At 46.1% G+C, this 25,200-nt stretch overlaps 1 protein-coding gene across 8 annotated transcripts; it reads left to right on the plus strand.

The window, feature by feature from the left end:
- Positions 1-103: 103 nt before the first annotated feature.
- On the plus strand, positions 104-23,763 carry LOC142908885 (uncharacterized). 8 transcript variants are annotated; one of them, XM_076059527.1, is made up of 7 exons: positions 104-171; positions 10,525-10,654; positions 12,884-13,068; positions 14,139-14,403; positions 20,067-20,142; positions 21,748-21,812; positions 22,013-23,763. In XM_076059527.1, the coding sequence occupies exons 2-7, from the start codon at positions 10,603-10,605 to the stop codon at positions 22,138-22,140; spliced, it is 771 nt and encodes a 256-aa protein (XP_075915642.1). In that variant the 5' UTR covers positions 104-171; positions 10,525-10,602; the 3' UTR covers positions 22,141-23,763. The 8 variants fall into 8 exon arrangements, with proteins under 8 accessions (XP_075915642.1, XP_075915645.1, XP_075915646.1 ...); XM_076059530.1 differs by lacking the exon at positions 21,748-21,812 and adding an exon at positions 17,419-17,591 and having other exon boundaries at positions 20,067-20,138; positions 22,013-22,102; XM_076059531.1 differs by lacking the exon at positions 21,748-21,812 and adding an exon at positions 17,419-17,591 and having other exon boundaries at positions 22,013-22,101.
- Positions 23,764-25,200: the final 1,437 nt, after the last annotated feature.

A 25,200-nucleotide genomic window follows, 5' to 3' on the forward strand; every position in this document is an offset into this window, starting at 1 on the left:
CCTAAGCCACAAATAAATCGGTTCCCATGTTGTCCCAATTGAAATCGACTCATACATCCGTAATTCTATTATAATCGATTCCTAATGTTATCCCATTAGGAATCGGCGCGAGAATAGTTAATCGAAATTTGAATCGATTTTCTCTGCAGGTGACTTGGCGCAGCAGCCACGGTAAGCCGAGCCGATCGATACATCATCGGGTGCCAGGTTGTGGTGGACGTGGGGAGCGGTGGTGCAGTGGTTAGCGCACTGTGTGTGTGTGGGGAGCGGTGGTGCAGTGGTTAGCGCACTGTGTGTGTGTGGGGAGCGGCGGTGCAGTGGTTAGCGCACTGTGTGAGTGTGTGTTGAGTTTATGTGTGCGTTGGGGTGGTAGCTGTGAACACAGTGGGTACTGTGTGGTTAGTAGTGACAAGTACATTATTATACAGCAGTGCCTTAAACTTGTTATTAGATTCAAGTATAACGTTGCAATGACTATTGTTTGCTAAACATAACTTAACATTTTTAATGACTGAGTTGAGTTTATGCGTGCATTGGGGTGGTAGCTGTGAACACAGTGGGGACTGTCTGTGTACTCAGTAGTGAGTAGTACATTATTATACAGCAGTGCATCTCATACACACACACACGCATCTCATACACACACGCATCTCATACACACACACACATCTCATACACACACACATCTCATACACACCCACGCATCTCATACACACACATGCATCTCATACACACACACGCATCTCATATACACATGCATCTCATATACACACACATCTCATACACACACACACATCTCATACACACACACATCTCATACACACACACTCGCATGCATCTCATACACACAAAGACAAAGACCCCCGTATAGCCTTAACAGACTCGGGGCAATCGCTGGGAGCCAACACCTATGAAGGCCGGCCCAGCACACGATGGGGTGGGTGGCCAAACACCACGCCCGGCCGCATTTGTCTCCCAAGTGGCGATGTTCACACCCTGCACCAAGTACTCATTTAAGGCTGAGTTGACTTCAAAGACGGAAACAGGAATACTTCTTCATAATTATGGCAAATCGCCTGATGAAGCTGGTTGTAATAATCAGTGAAACGTCATACTCTAATGGTAAATGTTCTGGGTTTACTATCCAATACACAACCAGTGTGCTGAAGCAGTAACTAATTGGCACGTTTTGTTTACGTGACAAACCTTACTAATTGGCTGTCAGGTGGTGGCGGGTTTAACGACACATTTATATTTACGCAATCTAACCCAAAAAAAGGTCCCTTTATTATGGATGATATTGGTCGCAAAAGCCTACTAGGTTTTAAACTGAGTCGACCCAGGGGAAGCCCAGGACTGGTTCAGATCATCGTCGCTGGTGTTGGCCGTGAGTGGGAATCACTCAGGTCGCCAGGTTCGTAGTGCAGCACGCTCACCGCTGCACTACCGCTTCCCATATACACACACACACACATGCATCTCATACACACAACAAAGACAAATATTTCGATTTAAAGCTTTCGTGACTGCAATGATTCATCTTCTTTGGTTCTTTCGGTAAAGTCACGTAGAATAAGAATAAAATAATAAATTGATAAAATAAAATAACACAATAATATTCTCACGACGTTTCGGCCACAACACAAGCGGCCTTCATCAGGTGAAGGGACGAGACTGTCTGGTAGGACAGCGCTGGAGTGAAAGAGCCACGTTCAGATCACGGCCTTTAAGCCTCAACTTTAGCACCACGGATAGCTACGGGCCCCGTTCAGACGGACGAGTTCGTCCATGGTCGGAACAGAGGAGGGGGAGAGAGACAGCTGCGAGGCCCTAGTATACTCCATGTTGTAAAACCATACCATTAACCGTGGTGTGAGAGGTATTAAGAGGCAATGCTGGCGAAAGAGCTGCGGTCTGAAGGTCATCGTAAAAATACAATTAATTAAGAACAGAAATGATTTAAAACATCTTTCCAGTGGTTACTAAGCCAGAATCCATCTTCTCGGTTGAAATTGTCTCTGTGCTTGTATATGTGATTGGCCTCATGAACGAATCTCTCATGGTAGCCGGTTGGTTTGCAAAGAACCTCCGTCTTAGAGAAGTCAATGTCATGTGAGCCCACTGAATTATAACAGTGATCTGCCACGGCAGAGGAGTTCGTCCTACCGTGTTTCAAGTCTGCTTTATGTTCGCGGATGCGGTCCGAGATGTCTTTTGGTTTCTCCAATGTAGCTACTACCACAGAGGCACTTTAGTTTGTAAACGCCCGAGTACTGTATGTCTGGAACAGCATCTTTTACAGATGGAACTAAATCACGGATTTTATGTACTGTGTTGAATCGGACCTGGATCTTGTGTTTATTCAGGATTTTGGAGATCTTTTTTAGTGACCCCTGCAATGTAGGGTAAGGTAATCGTTTTGAGTGGCTCCACAAGAGGATCCTTCTTCATGACTGGAGTGATGGCTTTGCGGATTGTGTAGTCGGAGTAGCCATTAGCCCTGAGAGCCTGGTGTACCTGCTTGAGTTCACTGGTAATGTGTTCCTGGTCGGAAATGCATTGGGCTCTATGGTATAGAGTCTTGATGAGGGAGTTCTTCTGGGATGGATGGTGGTGGGAATCCGGTTTCAAGTAAGCATCTGTATGGGTAGCTTTCCTGTAGACCAGGGGTCGGGAACCTATGGCTCGCGAGCCAGATGTGGCTCTTTTGATGATTGCATATGGCTCGCAGATAAAACAAAATATTCTCACTTGTTTTAATCCATCCATCGATTTTTCACTGCGCATGTCCTGTTCAGGGCTGCAGGAGCAATTGTCCATTATTTTAATTGGATGATACTGGCCTACGTTTGCCGTTGCTGGGTAAAACAGGTAAACGCCCCCTTTTGAATCAGTCTGAGACTGCGTCTGCTCGGTCATTAGCTCAAAGCTAACCCTTCGACGAAGAAGATGGCGAAAAGAAAAAAAGACGACGAGTATCGTACATTTCAGGACGAATGGACCGAAGAATTCGCCTTTGTGGAGAGAGCGGGTTCTGCGGTGTGTCTAATTTGCAATGACAAAATTACATCGTTGAAACGGTCGAATGTAAAGCGGCACTTCGACACGCGCCACGCTACCTTTGCATCAAAATACCCTGCGGGAGACAGCAGAAAGAAAGCGTGCCAAGAGCTTCTGAGCAGGGTGCAAGCTAGCCAGCAGCAACTCCGCGTATGGACCCGGCAAGGTGACTATAATTCGGCTAGCTTTGCTGGTTCTTTAGCAATAGTGAGGAACGGAAAACCATTCACAGATGGCGAGTATGCTAAAACGTTCATGCTGGATGTAGCCAATGAACTTTTTGATGATCTTCCGAACAAAGACAAGATAATCAAACGGATACAAGACATGCCTCTGTCGGCAAGAACTGTTCATGATCGTACCATCGTGATGGCAAACAAAGTGGAGGAAACGCAAGTGAAGGACATAAATGCAGCGCCGTTCTTTTCTCTGGCTTTGGATGAGTCAACAGACGTGAGCCATTTGTCGCAGTTCAGCGTGATTGCAAGATATGCTGTTGGTGACACACTGCGCGAAGAAAGTCTTGCTGTTCTGCCATTAAAAGGGTCCACAAGAGGTGAGGATTTATTCAAGTCTTTCATGGAGTTTGCTCAAGAAAAAAGTCTACCTATGGATAAACTTCTCTCAGTGTGTACTGATGGTGCTCCGTGTATGGTGGGGAAAAACAAAGGATTTGTGGCGCTTCTCCGTGAACATGAAAATAGACCCATCCTAAGTTTCCATTGCATTATACACCAGGAGGCACTTTGTGCTCAGATGTGTGACAGGCAGTTTGGCGAAGTGATGTCGCTGGTCATTCGTGTGATCAACTTTATTGTTGCCCGAGCCTTAAATGATCGCCAGTTTAAAACACTGCTGGATGAAGTTGTAAATAACTATCCTGGTCTGCTTTTGCACAGCAATGTGCGTTGGTTGTCAAGAGGGAAGGTGCTTAGCCGTTTTGCGGCTTGCCTGAACGAAATCCGGACTTTCCTTGAAATGAAAGGCGTCGGGCATCCTGAGCTAGCCGACACCGAGTGGCTCCTCAAGTTTTACTATCTCGTAGATCTGACTGAACATCTGAACCAGCTCAACGTGAAAATGCAAGGCATTGGAAACACAGTGTTATCCCTTCAACAAGCTGTATTTGCTTTTGAAAACAAGCTGGAGCTTTTCATCACGGATCTTGAAACAGGTCGTTTACTACATTTTGAAAAACTGAGCCAATTTAAAGATGCATGCACAGCAAGTGAGCCCATTCAAAACCTTGATCTCCACCAGCTAGCTGGCTGCACATCCAGTCTCCTACAGTCCTTCAAAGCACGCTTTGGAGAATTTCGTGAGCACACTCGTCTTTTTAAGTTCATCACCCATCCAAACGAGTGTTCACTGAACACAGCCGACCTGAATTACATCCCTGGTGTCTCCGTCAGAGATTTTGAAGCAGAAGTGGCTGACCTGAAGGCCTCAGACATGTGGGTGAATAAGTTCAAGTCACTGAATGAAGATTTGGAAAGAATCACACGACAGAAAGCGGAGTTGGCGAGCAAGCACATGTGGACAGAAATGAAAAAACTCCAACCCGAAGACCAGCTGATTCTCAAAACTTAGAACGCGCTTCCTGTCACATACCACACACTGCAGCGTGTGAGTATTGCTGTATTGACCATGTTTGGATCTACGTATGCATGTGAGCAGTCATTCTCACATCTTAAAAACATCAAGTCCAACCTACGATCACGTTTAACGGATGAAAGCCTCAACGCTTGCATGAAGCTTAACCTCACCAAGTACCAACCTGACTACAAAGACATCAGCAAATCCATGCAGCACCAGAAGTCGCATTAATGGTGAGTGTTATAACAACATTATTTAAAAGAATAAATTCAGAGGCTTATTATACTGACATTTAGTTGAATTCACTTTTAAAATATATTATATGGCTCTCACTGAAATAAATTTCCAAATTTTTTGCTTTCATGGCTCTCTTAGTCAAAAAGGTTCCCGACCCCTGCTGTAGACAGAGTGGCTCATTGAACCATCATGTCTCCTTTTAATTAAGACATCCAAAAAGGGTAGTTTGCCATCTTTTTCGACCTCCATGGTAAATCTGATGGCTGGGTGTATGGAATTGATGTGGTCGCGGAATTGGTCTAGAGCAGGCTGGCCATGTGGCCAGATGACAAAGGTGTCATCAACGTACCTCTTCCATGAGGTCGGGCGTAGAGTGGCAGTCTGGATGGCGTCAGTTTCAAATTTTTCCATGAATACGTTGGCTACAACCGGAGATAGGGGGGAGCCCATTGGGGTGCCCTCAGTTTGTAGAAAGTTCCATTCCAGGTGAAGTATGTGTTGGTTAAGCAATGTCTCACCAGGGGGGGTACATCAGTATGCAGTCCTTGATGAACCAGGTCTTCAATGATAGCGATGGTGTCAGGTACCGGGACTTTGGTGAACAAGGACACCACATCAAAACTGACAAGCAGGTCGTTTGGGGACAGGGAAATGCCTTTGATTGTCGATACCAGGTGAGTAGAATTTAGTACCGCAGAGGTGGTTTTTCCAGTGAAAGGTCGCAGTATATCAGCAAGAAAACGTGCCAGTTTGTAGGTGGGGGAGTTGATAGTAGAGACGATGGGACGAAGGGGTGTATCTTCTTTGTGTATCTTTGGAAGGCCATATAATCTTGGTGGTCTGGCAGCAGAGGGTTTCAACGAGAACTGTTTGATCTCATCAATTAATGCTGTTGAATCAGAGATGATTTTGTTCGTTTTGGTGACCAGGCTGTTGGTGGGATCTTTTTATTTTTGTATAGCTGCCATCGTCGAGTAGTTCTTGAATTTTGTTGTTATATTCTGTTTTGTCCATGATGACAGTGGCATTGCCTTTGTCAGCTGAGAGGACGACAATATCATCCCTCTTTTTTAATTGAGATAATTCAAAACGTTCGTCTTTGCTGATGTTGCTGGGTGGCAACTTAGCGTTTTTGAGGGTTGCAGCGATTTCAGATCTTGCTACGTCTGCAGAGATGTGACTCAAGCCCTTGAGTGCAACGTCGACATGGGCAATGATATCATTAACCGGTAAGTGTCTCGGTGTGACAGCAAAGTTTAGACCTTTAGCTAAAACGGATTTCAGACCATCAGAAATGGAACTGTTACTGCGATTAATTACGACTTTGTTGACGTCTATCTTTTCGGTGTGTGGATCCGATTTTTTGCTGGAGAGGTGATTGAATTTGGAAATCAAATTGTCCCTACATTTGTTCGACATAGTGGCAGCCGAAGAGGTAGTCATATTGTCTACATGTTCCCAATCCGATGTAGACATTGTTGCTGTCAATTTTAAGTGTGATTTGTAGAGTGTCTTGTCTAACTGATCGAGTTCGGTGCGTGTAAGTCTGATTTTTTCCGAGATAAGAGCGAAGCTAGTTCTAGCTAGAATTCGTTTTGCATTGAGAGAAGTTGCAACAGCAGAGGTTAGTGTAAATGCGGTTGGTATTACCTTAGAGTTGCGGCATCTCTTCAGAAAGGTGAGAGACTCGATTAGTTGAGCCTTCTTATCCCGGAGTCTTTTGAATGATCTTAAGGATGTGTGGAATCCCTCCCCGTAGAGGCGGTTAAATTTCGATTTAAAGCTTTCGTGACTGCAATGATTCATCTTCTTTGGTTCTTTCGGTAAAGTCACGTAGAATGAGAATAAAATAATAAATTGATAAAATAAAATAACACAATAATAATTTCAGATGGTCTGAAATCCGTTTTAGCTAAAGGTCTAAAGTTTGCTGTCACACCGAGACACTTACCGGTTAATGATATCATTGCCCATGTCGACGTTGCACTCAAGGGCTTGAGTCACATCTCTGCAGCGTAGCAAGATCTGAAATCGCTGCAACCCTCAAAAACGCTAAGTTGCCACCCAGCAACATCAGCAAAGACGAACGTTTTGAATTATCTCAATTAAAAAAGAGGGATGATATTGTCGTCCTCTCAGCCGACAAAGGCAATGCCACTGTCATCATGGACAAAACAGAATATAACAACAAAATTCAAGAACTACTCGACGATGGCAGCTATACAAAAATAAAAAGATCCCACCAACAGCCTGGTCACCAAAACGAACAAAATCATCTCTGATTCAACAGCATTAATTGATGAGATCAAACAGTTCTCGTTGAAACCCTCTGCTGCCAGACCACCAAGATTATATGGCCTTCCAAAGATACACAAAGAAGATACACCCCTTCGTCCCATCGTCTCTACTATCAACTCCCCCACCTACAAACTGGCACGTTTTCTTGCTGATATACTGCGACCTTTCACTGGAAAAACCACCTCTGCGGTACTAAATTCTACTCACCTGGTATCGACAATCAAAGGCATTTCCCTGTCCCCAAACGACCTGCTTGTCAGTTTTGATGTGGTGTCCTTGTTCACCAAAGTCCCGGTACCTGACACCATCGCTATCATTGAAGACCTGGTTCATCAAGGACTGCATACTGATGTACCCCCCCTGGTGAGACATTGCTTAACCAACACATACTTCACCTGGAATGGAACTTTCTACAAACAAACTGAGGGCACCCCAATGGGCTCCCTCCTATCTCCGGTTGTAGCCAACGTATTCATGGAAAAATTTGAAACTGACGCCATCCAGACTGCCACTCTACGCCCGACCTTATGGAAGAGGTACGTTGATGACACCTTTGTCATCTGGCCACATGGCCAGCCTGCTCTAGACCAATTCCGCGACCACATCAATTCCATACACCCAGCCATCAGATTTACCATGGAGGTCGAAAAAGATGGCAAACTACCCTTTTTGGATGTCTTAATTAAAAGGAGACATGATGGTTCAATGAGCCACTCTGTCTACAGGAAAGCTACCCATACAGATGCTTACTTGAAACCGGATTCCCACCACCATCCATCCCAGAAGAACTCCCTCATCAAGACTCTATGCCATAGAGCCCAATGCATTTCCGACCAGGAACACATTATCACTGAACTCAAGCACGTACACCAGGCTCTCAGGGCTAATGGCTACTCCGGCTACACAATCCGCAAAGCCATCACTCCAGTCATGAAGAAGGATTCTCTTGTGGAGCCACTCAAAACCATCACCTTACCCTACATTGCAGGGGTCACTAAAAAAGATCTCCAAAATCCTGAATAAACACAAGATCCAGGTCCGATTCAACACAGTACATAAAATCCGTGATTTAGTTCCATCTGTAAAAGATGCTGTTCCAGACATACAGTACCCGGGCGTTTACAAACTAAAGTGCCTCTGTGGTAGTAGCTACATTGGAGAAACCAAAAGACATCTCGGACCGCATCCGCGAACATAAAGCAGACTTGAAACACGGTAGGACGAACTCCTCTGCCGTGGCAGATCACTGTTATAATTCAGTGGGCTCACATGACATTGACTTCTCCAAGACGGAGGTTCTTTGCAAACCAACCGGCTACCATGAGAGATTCGTTCATGAGGCCATTCACATATACAAGCACAGAGACAATTTCAACCGAGAAGATGGATTCTGGCTTAGTAACCACTGGAAAGATGTTTTAAATCATTTCTGTTCTTAATTAATTGTATTTTTACGATGACCTTCAGACCGCAGCTCTTTCGCCAGCATTGCCTCTTAATACCTCTCACACCACGGTTAATGGTATGGTTTTACAACATGGAGTATACTAGGGCCTCGCAGCTGTCTCTCTCCCCCTCCTCTGTTCCGACCATGGACGAACTCGTCCGTCTGAACGGGGCCCGTAGCTATCCGTGGTGCTAAAGTTGAGGGTAAGAATCCACCCATTTTTTCGCCATATAGCATTGTGATATATAACGACTTATTGTTGGTAGCTTAGCTGATTGGAGAATATAGAGTTTATTGATAACATTAAGGTAATTTTTATTTTAGTTGTTTATTGGTTCACTATATAGTACTGTGAATAGCTCAGATGTGTAGGCCTTGACTTCAACATAGTCATTTCTGTGACCAGTCACTAGCTAATCACTCAGTTATTTCAATGCTAAATTCGCCTAGTTATTTCAATGCTAAATTCTCCTGTTTGATTTGTACTAAGTGCCTCGGTGAATGTGTATGGTCTGACTTTAACGTAGCTATTTCTGTGAGCAGTTACAAGCTAATCACTCAGCTATTTCAATGCTAAATTCTATGCTAATTCCATTGTCAAGGGGTGCCTCTGCGGATGTGTATGCTTTAACTTAGCTATTTCAATGCTAAATTCTATGCTAATTCCATTGTCAAGGGGTGCCTCTGCGGATGTGTATGCTTTGACTTTTAACATAACTATTTCTGTGACCAGTCACAAGCTAATCATTCAGCCATTTCAATGCTAAATTATATGCTAATTCCTTTGTCAAGGCGCTTTGTTCCTCTCACACAGCTTAAAGGCCGTGATCTGAACGTGGCTCTTTCACTCCAGCGCTGTCCTACCAGACAGTCTCGTCCCTTCACCTGATGAAGGCCGCTTGTGTTGTGGCCAAAACGTCGTGAGAATATTATTGTGTTATTTTATTTTATCAATTTGTTATTTTATTCTCATTCTACGTGACTTTACCGAAAGAACCAAAGAAGACAATGTTTCTACTTGCTCTGATGTCCGTGATCTTTGTGTTTGATATAAATTTCACCCCCTTTTGCAACGTTAGCTGATTCGATGGCTTCGTTATGTTTTCTTCACCATCGTCTAAATTGTTGCTCTCGGCATATACGCGATGCCACCGCAAGATCAGTGACGCGCACGCCGCTGTCATACTTTTTTCTACGATCTCTTATTTCACGTCGACAGTGATCCTCGCCATTTTCTTCGCAGCTTGGCTTTCCTCACTAACCTTCTTGAATGAATTGACAAAAAAAATTAACGTTAAAATGACAAAAAACACCACGTGGAAATTCACGGAGAGTTGTAGCAAAAGGGTTGCGCACTGAACGAGATCTACTGGACAGGCAGACTGAGGAGCGGCGCTTTGTTTAAGTCGTGAACGGGCTCTACTCTACGCGGTGACTCATCCCGACCCATACAAGTTGCAGCAAGCGCGTCGTACCCCAAGCAAGACGTATCCCAAGACATTTTTTCTCTCGTCAAATACACGACGTGGACCAAATTCAACGTATTCCAAAGCGGTCGTCCACTGTAAATGCGTTTTGGTGAGGAGAGTGCGATGTTGCTGTGATGTAACAGTCGATACCGCTGGTGTTGTTGACGAGGTACAAGAACCAATGGTCGCCGCCTCAGAGCTGAATGTGAACGTCCATTTCAATGCTATAAAATACTGTGAATTATTAAGGTCTAAAATATGAAGCGCGGTGGAAGGATGGTGTCTGATCGACTTATTGCAGGTTAGAGATGTTAACTTATTTGTATTGTATAATGTCATTGTAGTGGTGTGTGCATTGTCTTAATCAATAATCTAATGGTGTGAAATGCATTGTGTTTTAATACGCAACATACATAGGGTTCACGGCGGGAGGAGAAGGGGACGGTGGTGGTGTACCAGCTACACCAGCGGCAGCAAGAACGCGCCGGCCACGCCATGTTGCCGCGGTGTCTAGCGGTGCTCCTTCTGGCCTCCGTCGCGGTCCGAGGTAACAACCACCGTGAACACCGACCAGTCCAGTTCGCTTATTGGTTAGAGCCCTGTGAGCCATGCGGCTCTTGAATCGGGTTGCAACCGCAACGAAACAATAACACGAACAAGAAACCGCAGCGGCAGCATCCAGCAAGCGTCACCGTGACGGTAATCGTCATTGACGCCGTTGTTCGGCATCGTCTTGTCTAGCGTCGTCATCGTCGTCGTCATCCGTAGACGCGTCAGCACCGCCATCGTATAATCCGTAGTTGTGGCAGCAGGTTTCCGACATCGCTGTTATCAGCAGAGTTCATCATTTGGAGAGGCTAATAGGGTGGCTGGAATCGCCAGTGTTCTGTGCATTGAACAAATAAACAGCCCAGGGCCTGCGCTTGAGCAATGGCGAGCTACAGGAGAATGCCACACGTATCGGAGCATTCATAGCTTGGGGTGAGCAGCTCTATCATGGGATACCTTTTCACCAGTATCAAAGTATTAAATATAAGAATAGATTTGACCCTTTTGACCAAGAAAACAGATGTTATTATATTTTGATTTAAAGCTTTCGGGACTGCAGGGATTCATATTCTTGGTTCTTTCGGTAAAGTCACCATGTAGAAGGGAAACAATAAAATAATAACAATATAAAACAATAACATTCCCTTCTATGTGACTTTACCGAAATGACCAAGAAAACATGTTATTATGTTCAAATACCAAATAGATAACTTTGTCAAGGAATCATTTACTGCATCAGCTACACGTACTTGTGGTGAACATGCAAACAGACATGGTCTGATAAAAAAAAATATATATAGTGCATTGTACTCTGGTTTTTTCGGTAAAGTCACGTAGGTAAAAAAAAAATCTAGAATCAAAATGATAACAGCTGAATTAAACAACTAAATTAAATGATTTAATTTAGTTGTTTTCATTTATTTTATTGATTTTTTTTTACCCACGTGACTTTCCCGAAAAAACCAAAGAGTATGAATCCTTGCAGTCACGAAATCTTCAAATCTAGAAATAGCGCATTGTCTTTGTACTGTTGTACAAAGACAATGCATATAACATTATAGTCACGTTACTTTTTTTATTTAAAGCTTTCGTGACTGCAGGGATTCATATTCTTGCTTCTTTCGGTAAAGTCACCACGTAGAAGGGAAACAATAAAATAATAATATATATATAAAACAATAAAATTATCACGATGTTTAGACTGCAACACAAGCAATCATCATTAGGTGTGAAAAACCACGGCAAGCAATGTATTTATTATTTTATTGTTTCCCTTCTACTTGACTTTACCGAAAGAACCAAGAATATAGTTACATTATTATTATTAAAGCACTGCATATATTATCAGAGGTTGTTTGCATGGTCACCACACGTACCGTATGTGTGGTCATTTTCAGACTTGGTTCCCTGCAAAAGGTGTCTATTTGGTGTTGGAACATCTTAACACAACTCCTCTTTGATTAGTTTAACACGTAGGCTTTCGCGACCAATATTATTCATAATAAAGGTTTTTGGGTTAGATCGCGTTATTTATAAATGTGTCGTAACCCTCCACCACCCGACACGGCCAATCAGCAAAAAAAAGTGTCACGTTGACAAAAGACAAATAATTCACTACTTTAGCCCACCGGTGTGTTAAAGAGTGAATCCACATTTACAGTTTGAGTACGACGTTTCGCTGGTAAATACCTCCAGCATCATCGGGCAATTTGCCAGAATGGTAAAGCCCTCGCTTGCTCCCGGTCTTAAATAGAGCAGCAGGGTGACGTCATCATTTAACTCATATCAGGTGCAGTGATGAGAGGCAGGGGGGGAATTGTAATTATATAATCGATTGGTAATCAGCCATTGGTTATGATTAGTAATGAGTTGTAGATTAGTAATTAGTTGTAATGTGTGTTAGTGATTATATGCTACGTTAGTAATCCGTTAATTAGCATGTGTTTCCCCTATAAGGAATTGTAATATGTATTATTTAATAATACTCAAACTGTAAATGTTGTGGATTCACTCTTCAACACCACCGGTGTGGGGCTAAAGTAGTGAACTATTTGTCTTTTGTCAACGTGACACTTTTTTTTTGCTGATTGGCCGTGTCGGGTGGTGGAGGGTTACGACACATTTATAAATAACGCGATCTAACCCAAAAACAACCTTTATTGTGAATAATATTGGTCGCGAAAGCCTACTACGTGTTAAACTCTCTTTCTCCTCTCTTCCCGTGCAGATGTAACGTTCGCAGCAAAGCTCCGGCTCTCCCTGCCGGAGAGGCTGGACATGATGGAGGGGGTGAGCTTGACCATCAACTGCTCTTTCTCACCGCCGCCGACCGACCCGAATCACGTCATCGTCAAGTGGTCCGTGTTGCCCGCGTTCTACTCGAAGAACACGCCCATTGGCGACGTCATCCAGGTGATGGGCGGACCTCATCCCGGCTCTAACTTTGAACGACCTGACTCCCCCGTCCGTGTCGCCGCTGGCATTGACACGCCGCGGTTTCTGTTTAACCGGCGGCGCGTTATTTGCGCGTGTTGGTTTTGCTCCGGAGGAGTGACGGTGTCACTTAACGACCCAGCTAACGTCTCGTCGAGTGCCACTTTTTTGTTGTTTTAAATAAGGATCTCGTTTTAAGAAGTTTGCCTAATTTCGTAATTGAACGGCTTCCTATTGAATGAAACTGGCACACCCAAGGGATAAAGCCCCACGTGCACAAGGAAAGAGCGTGCGATGTTCCAAACAAATAAAGTGGACTCTTTGATTATCCGCACTTACAGATCGGGAAGACGGCCGTGGATAATTCAAAGTCACGGATAATCCACAACTTTAACCAGTTTCTGTGGATCTCTATGCCAGAAACCACTAATATAAGTTATACATTACTAGACTTAAGGCTTTTGTCACTTTACGAGTTCATATTCTTTGGGTCTTTCGGTAAAAATTCGATTTAAAGCTTTCGTGACCGCAGGGATTCATCTTCTTGGTTCTTTCGGTAAAGTCGCCACGTAGAAGGGAAACAATAAAATAATAAAAATAAAACATAATAATTTTATTATATTTTATTATTTCCCTTCTTTCGGCAAAGTCACGTAGATATGTTCATTTTCTTTGAACCTATCTGCGTGACTTTTACCGAAAGACCCAAAGAATATTTACACGTCACTGACGAGACGCGCATGCCGAGTGATAACACTTTACTGCCCCTGCCCAGCAGAAGGCTCTGCCCACTTAAGCGGATGACGGCGAGGCCACGGCCAATCGGCATCAATCAAACCGCGGCCGAATTCATACGCCGCGGGAATAAAAAACAAAAAAATCGCGAGACTTCGCCGCCTCCTCCGCACCGGAGTCTGGGAACGCTGCGCGAGCCGCCGGGAGCCGCTGTGGGAGGCTCGGGAGAGATGGGCCGGAGACGGGTGGGCGGGCGGGCGGGCGGGCGGGCGGCAACACCGGATCGCGGCCCTTTCCTTTTTTCTCGTCCGCAGATCTACAACTCGGGCGTCGACGTCGTCGGCGTCGGGGTGGCCGCGCTCGTGGGCGACGTGGCGAAGGGCGACTGCTCCGTGAGGCTCCGGCGCGTCTCCGCGGGCCTCGGCCCCGTGATTGGGTGCATGGTGGTCTGCGGGCGGTGCAACACGGAGGACGTTGCGGTGGCACGGGAGGCGACGCTGAACGTGACGGTCGCAGGTGAACGGAGCGAGCGGTGTTTGGGGGGACCGTCCAATCACGAAGGCCACTTGGCAAAAGATGGTGAGTGGCAAAACTGACACCTTATTTTGTTACTGGCAAATGAGGTTTCCACTGGGGTAAATGCTTACCCCGAGCTCTCATACTCTGATGGTGCATTGCCTTTTAGTTGTGCGCCTTTTGGCGTCTTCTGGTCCAACACCATGTGAGACGAGGCTCTAAAGAAAGCTGTCTCGGGTGTGGACCAATCAATTTCAAGGACAGTGGTCAAGATGGCGCCGATGATGGCAGCCTCGGCCGGTTGGTGCGCCCTGTTTTGTCCAGTTTTGTCCAGTTTTGTCTTGAGAGGGGCTTGCTGTTCAACACACTCGTGCTGGTGAGAGAGGCCTGTTGTTCATCACACCCGTGCTGGTGAGAGAGGCCTGCTGTTGTGGGGCCTGCTGTTCATCACACCCGTGCTGGTGAGAGAGGCCTGCTGTTCAGTACACCCGTTTTGAGGGGCCTGCTGTTCAGCACACCCTTGGTGGTGAGAGAGGCCTGCTGTTGAGGGGCCTGCTGTTCAGCACACCCGTGCTGGTGAGAGGGGCCTGCTTTTGAGCACACCCGTGCTGGTGAGAGGGGCCTACTGTTCAGCACACCTGTGTTGGTGAGAGAGGCCTGCTGTTCAGCACACCCGTGCTGGTGAGAGAGGCCTGCTGTTCAGCACACCCGTGTTGAGGGGCCTGCTGTTCATCACATCCGTGTTGGTGAGAGGGGCCTGCTGTTCAACACACCCGTGCTGGTGAGAGAGGCCTGCTGTTCAGCACACCCGTGTTGAGGGGCCTGCTTTTCAGCACACCCGTGTTGGTGAGAGAGGCCTGCTGTTCAGCACACCCGTGCTGGTGAGAGAGGCCTGCTGTTCAGCACACCCGTGTTGAGGGCCTGCTGTTCAGCACACCCGTGCTGGTGAGAGGGGCCTGCTGTTGAGGGGCCTACTGTTCAGCACACCCGTGTTGGTGAGAGAGGCCTGCTGTTCAGCACACCCGTGCTGGTGAGAGAGGCCTGCTGTTCAGCACACCCGTGTTGAGGGGCCTACTGTTCAGCACACCCGTGCTGGTGAGAGGGGCCTGCTGTTCAACACACCCGTGCTGGTGAGAGGGGCCTACTTTTCAGCACACCCGTGCTGGTGAGAGGGGCCTGCTGTTCAACACACCCACGCTGGTGAGAGGGGCCTGCTGTTCAACACACCCGTGCTGGTGAGAGGGGCCTGCTGTTCAACACACCCGTGCTGGTGAGAGGGGCCTGCTGTTCATCACACCCGTGCTGGTGAGAGGGGCCTGCTGTTCATCACACCCGTGCTGGTGAGAGGGGCCTGCTGTTCATCACACCCGTGCTGGTGAGAGGGGCCTGCTGTTCATCACACCCGTGCTGGTGAGAGAGGCCTACTATTCATCACACCCGTGCTGGTGAGAGGGGCGTGCTGTTCATCACACCCGTGTTGGTGAGAGGGGCCTGCTGTTCACTCCCATGCTGGTGAGAGAGGCCTACTGTTCATCACACCCGTGTTGGTGAGAGGGGCCTGCTGTTCACCACTCCCATGCTGGTGAGAGGGGCCTACTGTTCAACACACCAGTGCTGGTGAGAGAGGCCTGCTGTTCAGCACACCCGTGCTGGTGCGAAGATGGCGCTGATGATAGTAGCCTCAGCCGGTCGGTGCGCCCTGTTTTGTCTTGTTTTGTCTGTCAATTCAGTGTTTTGCCAAGATTTTCGGAGTTCTCTAACAAGAGACGAACTTTTAAATATCAGGGAAACAACTCCTGTGGATTTAATTCCTACTTTTCTGCTTCCAGCGGCAGAATTAGTAGGCATTCTAGTCAATGCCGCGCTAGGCTTTGCTCAAGCAACGAAACGCCGCCCAAGGGGTAAACGGTCGGGGGCTCTCGTACGGCTACGCAGACGCGGGATCCGAACAGTGCTTCCGAGCTTTTTCCTCTCCAACGTACGTTCACTGTACAACAAAATGGATGAACTTCAGCTACTGATGGTAAAAAACAAAGACTTTCTTTCAGCTTCTGCATTGTGCTTCACGGAAACATGGCTGTGTGATTTGATTCCGGACACTTCGCTACAACTAGCAGGATTCCATCTTGTAAGATCGGATCGTGACATAGCACTCTCCGGCAAGACGAAAGGCGGTGGTATTTGTTTTTACATTAATAGTGGCTGGTGTGTAGATGTCACAGTGATTCTGCAACATTGTTCTCCACTCCTTGAATCAATTTTTATAACCTGTAAACCGTTTTACTCGCCTCGCGAGTTCGCGTCGCTCATTTTGGTAGGAGTTTATTTGCCGCCTTGTCCTCAGGTTAAAGAGGCCCAACGCATGCTCGCCGATCAGATTCTGAGTGTGGAGCGAGCAAATCCAGATTCGTTGGTTATCGTACTTGGCGACTTTAACAAAGGTAATCTCAGCCACGAACTCCCCAAATACATACAATTCATTAAATGCCCAACCAGAGAAGGGAACACTCAGTTCATATTATTAGCTCTTTCGGTAAAGTCACGTTGAAGGGAAACAATAAAATATATATAAAACAATAAAAATTCTCACGACGTTTCGACCATAACACAAACGGTCGTCATCAGGTGTGTCGGTTAGCATTAATTTATTTATTTTTAAACGGTGTTTTTATTTATATAAAACGTCACCGCCACGCACAGCGATTTGGCAGTTTATTTAGAAGGACTAGTCCATCTATGTTCTGAAAAGAGGAGGGGGGAGACGAAAAATTAATGTATGCTGTCTGAAAGCCACTGTAAGCGTGAACAATCAATTAAGACATGAAATGGTTTATCAAATCTTTCCAATGATTGCTAAGCCAGAATCCATCTTCTCGGTTGAAATTGTCTGCCTGCCGCAGGCGAAGTTTCAAGTTTTTTTTTCATTTCATTTATCGGGCGTAGCCCTGCGAGCCGTGCGGCTCTCAAGTCGGGTACAACAACAGCGAACGAACAAAACGCGAAGCCGCGTTGAGCCGGTGGCGCCGCGTGCTGGTCTCACCGAGCCCCTTCTCTGTCGCCGCCCCGGTTCTCTGTCAGCCCCGCGGCGGCGCAGTTGCGACGCCGCCTCCGACCCCACAGCGACCGCGCCGCTCCCCTCGTCCACGAAGGGGACGTCGCTGATGATGGTGGTGGTGGTGGCGGTGGCGACGTTGACAGCGCTGGGCTTGGTGGCCGGGGCTGCTGCCGTCGTCGCCGCGTTCGTCTGCAAGGTGCGCTGACGCCCGCCACCTGTTCTGTATTTTGAATTTGTGGTGTCTCTCATCATCACGGTGGCTAGGAGATGTTAACTACCTCGCCCGGTATGCAGGAGGTCATCGGTCTGACCCTGATGTCTGCTGTACATTTGAAGTCTGCGTCTCTCTCTTTCTAAACACGAGATTTTGATCCTGTCGATAGTAGAGTTTGTTTGGGTGAGATGGTGTAAATATAAATGCTCTGTCGTTAAACCCGCCATCACCTGACACAGCCAATTAGTAAGGTTTGTGTCACATAAACAAAACGTGCTCAGTAGTTACTCGTTTATCGTATAGTGTATAGTGTAGTATACAGTGTAGTGTATAGTGTAGTATACTAGTTCAACACTAACTCGTTGTGTGTTGGAGCGTAAACCCACTGCAACATTTACAATTATAGTGTAGTATATAGTGTAGTGTAGTATACAGTGTTTAGTGTACTGTACAGTGTAGTGTATAGTGTAGTCTACTAGTTCAGTACTAACTGATTGTGTGTTGGAGAGTAAACCCACTACAACATTTAAAATTATAATGTAGTTTATAGTGTAGTGTAGTATACAGTTTCATGTATAGTGGAGTGTATAGTGTACTGTACAGTGTAGTGTATAGTGTAGTATACGAGTTCAACACATACCGTTTGTGTGTTGGAGAGTAAATCCACTACAACATTTACAATTATAGTGTAGTTTATAGTGTAGTGTAGTATACAGCGTATAGTGTACTGTACAGTGTAGTGTATAGTGTAGTCTACTAGTTCAGTACTAACTGGTTGTGTGTTGGAGAGTAAACCCACTCCAACATTTACAATTATAATGTAGTTTATAGTGTAGTGTAGTATACAGTTTCATGTATAGTGGAGTGTATAGTGTAGTATACAGTGTAGTGTATAGTGTAGTATACTAGTTCAACACTAACTCGTTGTGTGTTGGAGCGTAAACCCACTGCAACATTTACAATTATAGTGTAGTATATAGTGTAGTGTAGTATACAGTGTTTAGTGTACTGTACAGTGTAGTGTATGGTGTAGTCTACTAGTTCAGTACTAACTGGTTGTGTGTTGGAGAGTAAACCCACTCCAACATTTACAATTATAAAGTAGTTTATAGTGTAGTATACAGTTTCATGTATAGTGGAGTGTATAGTGTACTGTACAGTGTAGTGTATAGTGTAGTATACGAGTTCAACACATACCGTTTGTGTGTTGGAGAGTAAATCCACTACAACATTTACAATTATAGTGTAGTTTATAGTGTAGTGTAGTATACAGTGTATAGTGTACTGTACAGTGTAGTGTATAGTGTAGTCTACTAGTTCAGTACTAACTGGTTGTGTGTTGGAGAGTAAACCCACTACAACATTTACAATTATAATGTAGTTTATAGTGTAGTGTAGTATACAGTTTCATGTATAGTGGAGTGTATAGTGTACTGTACAGTGTAGTGTATAGTGTAGTATACGAGTTCAACACATGCCGTTTGTGTGTTGGAGAGTAAATCCACTCCAACATTTACAATTATAGTGTAGTTTATAGTGTAGTGTAGTATACAGTGTATAGTGTACTGTACAGTGTAGTGTATAGTGTAGTCTACTAGTTCAGTACTAACTGGTTGTGTGTTGGAGAGTAAACCCACTACAACATTTACAATTATAGTGTAGTTTATAGTGTAGTGTAGTATACAGTGTATAGTGTACTGTACAGTGTAGTGTATAGTGTAGTCTATAGTGTAGTATACTGGTTCAGTACTAACTGGTTGTGTGTTGGATAGTAAATCCACTACAACATTTACAATTATAGTGTAGTTTATAGTGTAGTGTAGTATACAGTGTATATGATTACTGTTGTTACATTGTTTTTACAGCTTTATTTTGGTGATTCGAAAACATATGGTTAATCTAAATTGTCTTATGGTTGTTGTTGTTGTTGGCTTGCACCACATTGATTTTAACACACAGCGTTTTAATACGTTTTTTTTAGTGGAATATTTCCTGGTTTATTCCAGGATGTTTCTGTTACGCGTTGTCGCTTTAAGATGTTCTGTGTTCAAGTTTTGTTTGTTGCGGTTGCACCCGACTTAAGAGCCGCATGGCTCACAGGGCTATACCTAATAAATGAAACTTGAAACTTAGTGTACTGTACAGTGTAGTGTATAGTGTAGTCTATAGTGTAGTGTATAGTGTAGTCTATTGTGTAGTATACTAGTTCAGTACTAACTGGTTGTGTGTTGGAGAGTAAATCCACTACAGCGTTTTACAATTCGAGTACCTGGTGACATTTCACCGGTAACTACGACAACAACAACAACCAGCAGAAACATCAACAGACCTGACGATGCTGCTGCTGCTTGCTGCTGCTTGATGCTGCTGTTGTTGTATTTCGGGAAGCGTCAACGGAGTTCCGTGCGTTGTTGAGTTTTTCTCCCCACCCTGCGCGTGATGTTCTCGTTCCCCCAGCGAGGGAGCGACGGAGCGCCCCAATCCTGGTTCCCGAGTGCCTGCTGATGAGTGACGCCGTCTCTGCCGAGTGTAGGTAGCCACCGCCACCACCACCACCAGCAGCTCCACCATCACCATTCCCAACACCACCACCCCCACCACCACCACCAGGAACTCCACCATCACCATTCCCAACACCACCACCGCCGCCGCTGCTGCTGGCGATAGTTTTGATGTAGTCTCTTTGTTTATCAAAGTTCCTGTGCCTGACACCATTGCAAGCATTGGAGATTTGGTCCAACAAGGGCTGAATGCTGATGTACTGGCCCTGGTGACACACTGCCTCACCAACACTTACTTTACCTGGAATGGAACATTCTGCAAACAAGTTGAAGGTACCCCAATGGGTTCTCCCTTATCTCCAATCCTAGCCAGTGTTATCATGGACAGTTTTGTAAGGAATGCCGTCCAGGCATCCACCCTACGTTCATCCTTGTGGTACGTGGATGACAAATTCATCATCTAGCCACATGGCCGACCAGCACTAAACAGATTCCTCAACCGCATCAACTCTCCATACACCCAGACATCAAATTCACAATGGAAGTGGAAAAGGATGGCAAGCTACCGTTCTTGGATGTTTTAAGAGACCAGATGGCTCAGTGGGACACTCTGTCTACAGGAAAGCCACCCATACGGGATGCTTATCTAAAACCTGACTCCCACCACTATCCCTCCCAGAAGAATTCCCTCATCAAAGCTCTACACCATGGAGCTCAATGTATTTCCAACCGTCATCACCGAGCCAGTGAACTTGAACACGTACACCAAGCTCTCAAGATGAATGGATATTCAGACTACACAATCCGTAAAGCTATCACCCCAACCGTTGGGAAAGAACCGTCTGAGGACCCAATCAAAACCATCACCTTGCCATACATAGCAAGAGGTCACCAAAAATAATTAAAAAACAATGAGCAAACACAAAATTCAGGTTCGATTTAACACAGCACATAAAATTCGTGATCTGATCCCATCTGTGAAGGATGTGATCCCTGACATGCAATACCCCGGCGTCTACAAACTAAGCTGTGTCTGAGGCTGTCGTTACATTGGGGAAACTAAGCGACGTGTCTCGGACCGTTCTCGTGACAATAAGTCAGATCTGAAACACGGTAGGACCAATACCTCGGCCGTGTGCTGATCATTGTTTTAAAGTGGTGGGCTCACACGACATTGATTTCTCTAAGACGAAGGTACTTTGCAACGGCATTGAAGGCAACAACCATCTACAGGCAACGATGACGATGGTAATTGTTGTTGTTGTTCCATTGGAAACCTCATTTGCCAGTAACAAAATATGATAATTGTTTTTTTTACCCTTTTATCTGGCAACAAAACTGACACCTTTTTTTACAAGGAGTCATGTTTACATTGACCACTATACCTGCGGTCGGAACGCAAACACAAAACAACAACTCTGATAATGTATGCACGAGGCTCTAAAGAAAGCTGTCTCGGGTGTGGACCAATCAATTTCAAGGACAGTGCCACATACATTATCAGTGTTTTGTGTTTGCGTTCCGACCGCAGGTATTGTCGTCAATGTAAACACGACTCCTTGTACAAAAGGTGTCAGTTTTGTTGCCAGATAAAAGGGTAAAAAAACAATTATATATTGTTGTTGTTTTCCCGGCAGGAGAGGGGGAGGAAGTGGAGGTTTGGCCGATGAAGACGATGAGAAAGGGTGGGGAGAGACCGCCGGTGGGTGGGGAGGGACCGCCGGTGGGTGGGGAGAGACCGCCGATGGGTGGGGAGGGACCACCGGTGGGTGGGGAGAGACCGCCGATGGGTGGGGAGGGACCGCCGGTGGGTGGGGAGGGACCGCCGATGGGTGGGGAGGGACCGCCGGCCTTCGGATCTTCATTCCTTGTTCTTTGTGGCGGGGTTCTTTTCCCTTTAAGGTTTTGCAAACGGCGTCAAAGTGCAGACATCCGGAGGGCATCCCGACTCCGCCCAGTGCCACAAGACAACGGAGACAAGTTTGGGAAGCCCCGGTGCATCCGTTACCAAAACCTCGTTCTTTTCTTGAATACCCAACGATGCCCATGCACATCGTATAATTAGATTATTATTATAATGCGTTGTTTACGTTGTTTTACGTTCTAATGATATAAAAATGTTTGGGGGGGGGGGCGGTGGGGCGGGAACGGCACGGAAACCACCACGAAATCCACGGTGTGGTTTCTGCGGCGCGATCGTGACGGAGTCGCGTGTCGCACGTCGGGAAGGAGGTTGTTGCGTGTACCTCGGGCGGGTGTCCACGAGGGGCTGAGCTCCGTCAGTGGACTGGGGGACCACCGAGGACCACGGGCTCCACTCCCGCGGTTCGATCGCGGCTTCAGCCGGCGTTGGTTCCTCACGGACACGGCTCGCCCTTTCGGCGCGAGCGCGCGGCGAGTTGACGGCGAGCCGATGGGCTTAACCTCCATCGCCAACAGCCTCGCAGAATCATTCTCATTATGAGACCTCCTTTGTCAGTAACAAGATATAGGAATAGGTTTTACCCTTTTAATTGGCACAAAAACTGACACCTTTATTCAAGGCACCATGTTTGCAATAACCACAACACAAGCAGTCAAAATGCAAACAAACAAAAAGACAACTCTGATAATAATATTGGCACTGTCCTTGAATTTGATTGGTCCACACCCGAGACGGCTTTTCTTAGAGCCCAGTCTCCACTGGTGTTGGACCTTTTGGCGTCTTCTGGTCCAACACCATTGGAGACTAGGCTCTAAGAAAAGCTGTCTCGGGTGTGGACCAATCAAATTCAAGGACAGTGCCAATATTATTATTAGAGTTGTCTTTTTTTTGTTTGCATTTTGACTGCTTGTGTCGTGGTTATTGCAAACATGATGCCTTGAATAAAGGTGTCAGTTTTTCTGCCAGTGGTGACTTTACCGAAAGAGCTAAGATATGTAATGGGGGGGTTGCGAGGCCATACTTCACCGTGCCGGTCGGCGCGGGTTGCTGAAGGGGACCGATCCGGACATCGCTTGCCATTTAAGTTAACCGCGGCCGGCAATGAAGGTCGGGTCAGCGGGTTCAGAGGACGGCGCGCTAACCGTTCTTCTGATGATGACGATGATGCGTCGTCGATTTCCCGGGAAAGCCTCGCCCGAGTCTCGGGACGCACGCTTCAGGAGGGTGCTTGCGTGAGGATGCGTTGCGCTATAATTGTTGTTCATTTTAAATTTCGACTTAAAGCTTTCATGACTGCAAGGATTCATCTTCTTTGGTTCTTTCGGTAAAGTCACCACCACGTAGAATGAGAATAAAATGATAAAATAACACAATAAAATTCTCACGACGTTTCGGCCACAACACATGCGGCCCTCTTCAGGTGAAAGGAACAGACCTGCCGGGACGACAGAGCTTCAATGTAGCTCTGTGAACAGAGAAGAGGCTCCGTCGTCCTGACAGGTCTGTTTCTTTCACCTGAAGACGGCCGCTTGCGTTGTGGCCGAAACGTGAGAATTTTATCGTGTTATTTTATTATTTTATTCTCATTCTACGTGGTGGTGACTTTACCGAAAGAACCAAAGAAGGTTGTTCATTTCCCCCGCTGCCGTGTGACCGCTGCCGTGTGACCGTGCGTAGCGTGCTGTACGATGGCGAGTTGAATAAACGTTGGTGATGTTTTTCATACCGACCGTGTGTCTGCCGTAACTCGACGGAGTGTCTCGTTTCAGAGACTGAGCCTCAAGCGAGCGCTGAGCTCCGTCACCGCCTCTTCCCTGTTCACGCTCCTGAATTGAATTTTTTATTTAAAGCTTTCGTGACTGCAGGATTCATGTTCTTGGTTCTTTCGGTAAAGTCACCAGCACGTAGAAGGTAAACAATAAAAATATAAAACAATACAATTAAATCACCACGTTTCGACTGCAACACAAGAAGCAATCATCATCAGGTGTGAAAAACCACGGCAAGAAAATTTGAAAAAGTGGCGTTTTTTTTTTCAAATGGTTCTTGCTGTGGTTTTCACACCTGATGATGATTGCTTGTGTTGCTGTCGAAACGTGATTTAATTTTTATAATTTTATTGTTTCCCTTCTACGCGGTGACTTTACCGAAAGAACCAAGAATATGAGGTCCTGAATTGGTCTGTGGAAATTCCACATTGCTACTAAAGCACTGTCACCGGTCGCTCCATGCACGACAACCGCTCCCCCTCCCTTCCTCAAACACTCCCCACCCCCACGATGCTCTCGTTGAGACGTAAGAAAGAGCTGCAACGCCAATGTGCCCGCGCCTGATTTGTGTTTCCGATTTGCCTTCTAAAGAAACGTCTGGCCGTGTCGTCTCGCACGCCCAGAGAGGGCATCTCGCATCCCCCCTGGGGGCGATGAAGAACGCCCGATGATCTAGAGACAGAAACCTGCATCAGGATTTGCGTCGTATTCATAGGCAGCGTTTGATTTTCATATTTACCGGGGGGGGGGGGGGGGGTGGGGGGGTGGTAGTTAGTGGCAGGGGGTTTGTGTAATAATTTAATAAGTACTTGTCGAGTTTGAACAGGAGAATGCGGTGGATTATTTTGCATCGCTCTCTATGCAAGATGCAGCGGAATGGAAGCACAGTTGGGTTCCAGTTCGCTTTGTCCCTCGCGTTCGGAATCGCGGGTCCATTTAATAAAACTTCCACCCCCCCCGCCCCTAACTTGTAAACTACTGAACATACATTGATGAAGGTGTGCAGGTTAGGAGGGGCATTGCCCCCCACCCCACCCCAAAACTCCGCCCGTGGGTGTAGTCCATTGCTGTTGAGGGGTCACGTGAGGAGAGTTGCTTGGTCCACCGGTGACGATGACGGTGATGGTGATGATGACGGTGACGGTGATGACGGTGATGATGGTGATGATGGTGACGGTGATGATGGTGATGGTAATGATGATGGTGATGATGACGGTGATGGTGATGATGATGACGGTGATGATGATGATTACGGTGATGATGATGGTGACGGTGGTGATGACAGTGATGGTGATGATGACGGTGATGGTGATGACGGTGATGACGGTGATGATGATGACGGTGATGACGGTGATGATGTGGTGATGATGACGGTGATGATGGTGGTGATGATGACG

Source organism: Petromyzon marinus, unplaced genomic scaffold, assembly GCF_048934315.1.
Source record: "Petromyzon marinus isolate PM22_M1 ecotype Great Lakes invasive population unplaced genomic scaffold, UKy_Petmar_22M1.pri1.0 PM_G_Scaffold_109, whole genome shotgun sequence".
NCBI lineage: Eukaryota > Metazoa > Chordata > Hyperoartia > Petromyzontiformes > Petromyzontidae > Petromyzon > Petromyzon marinus.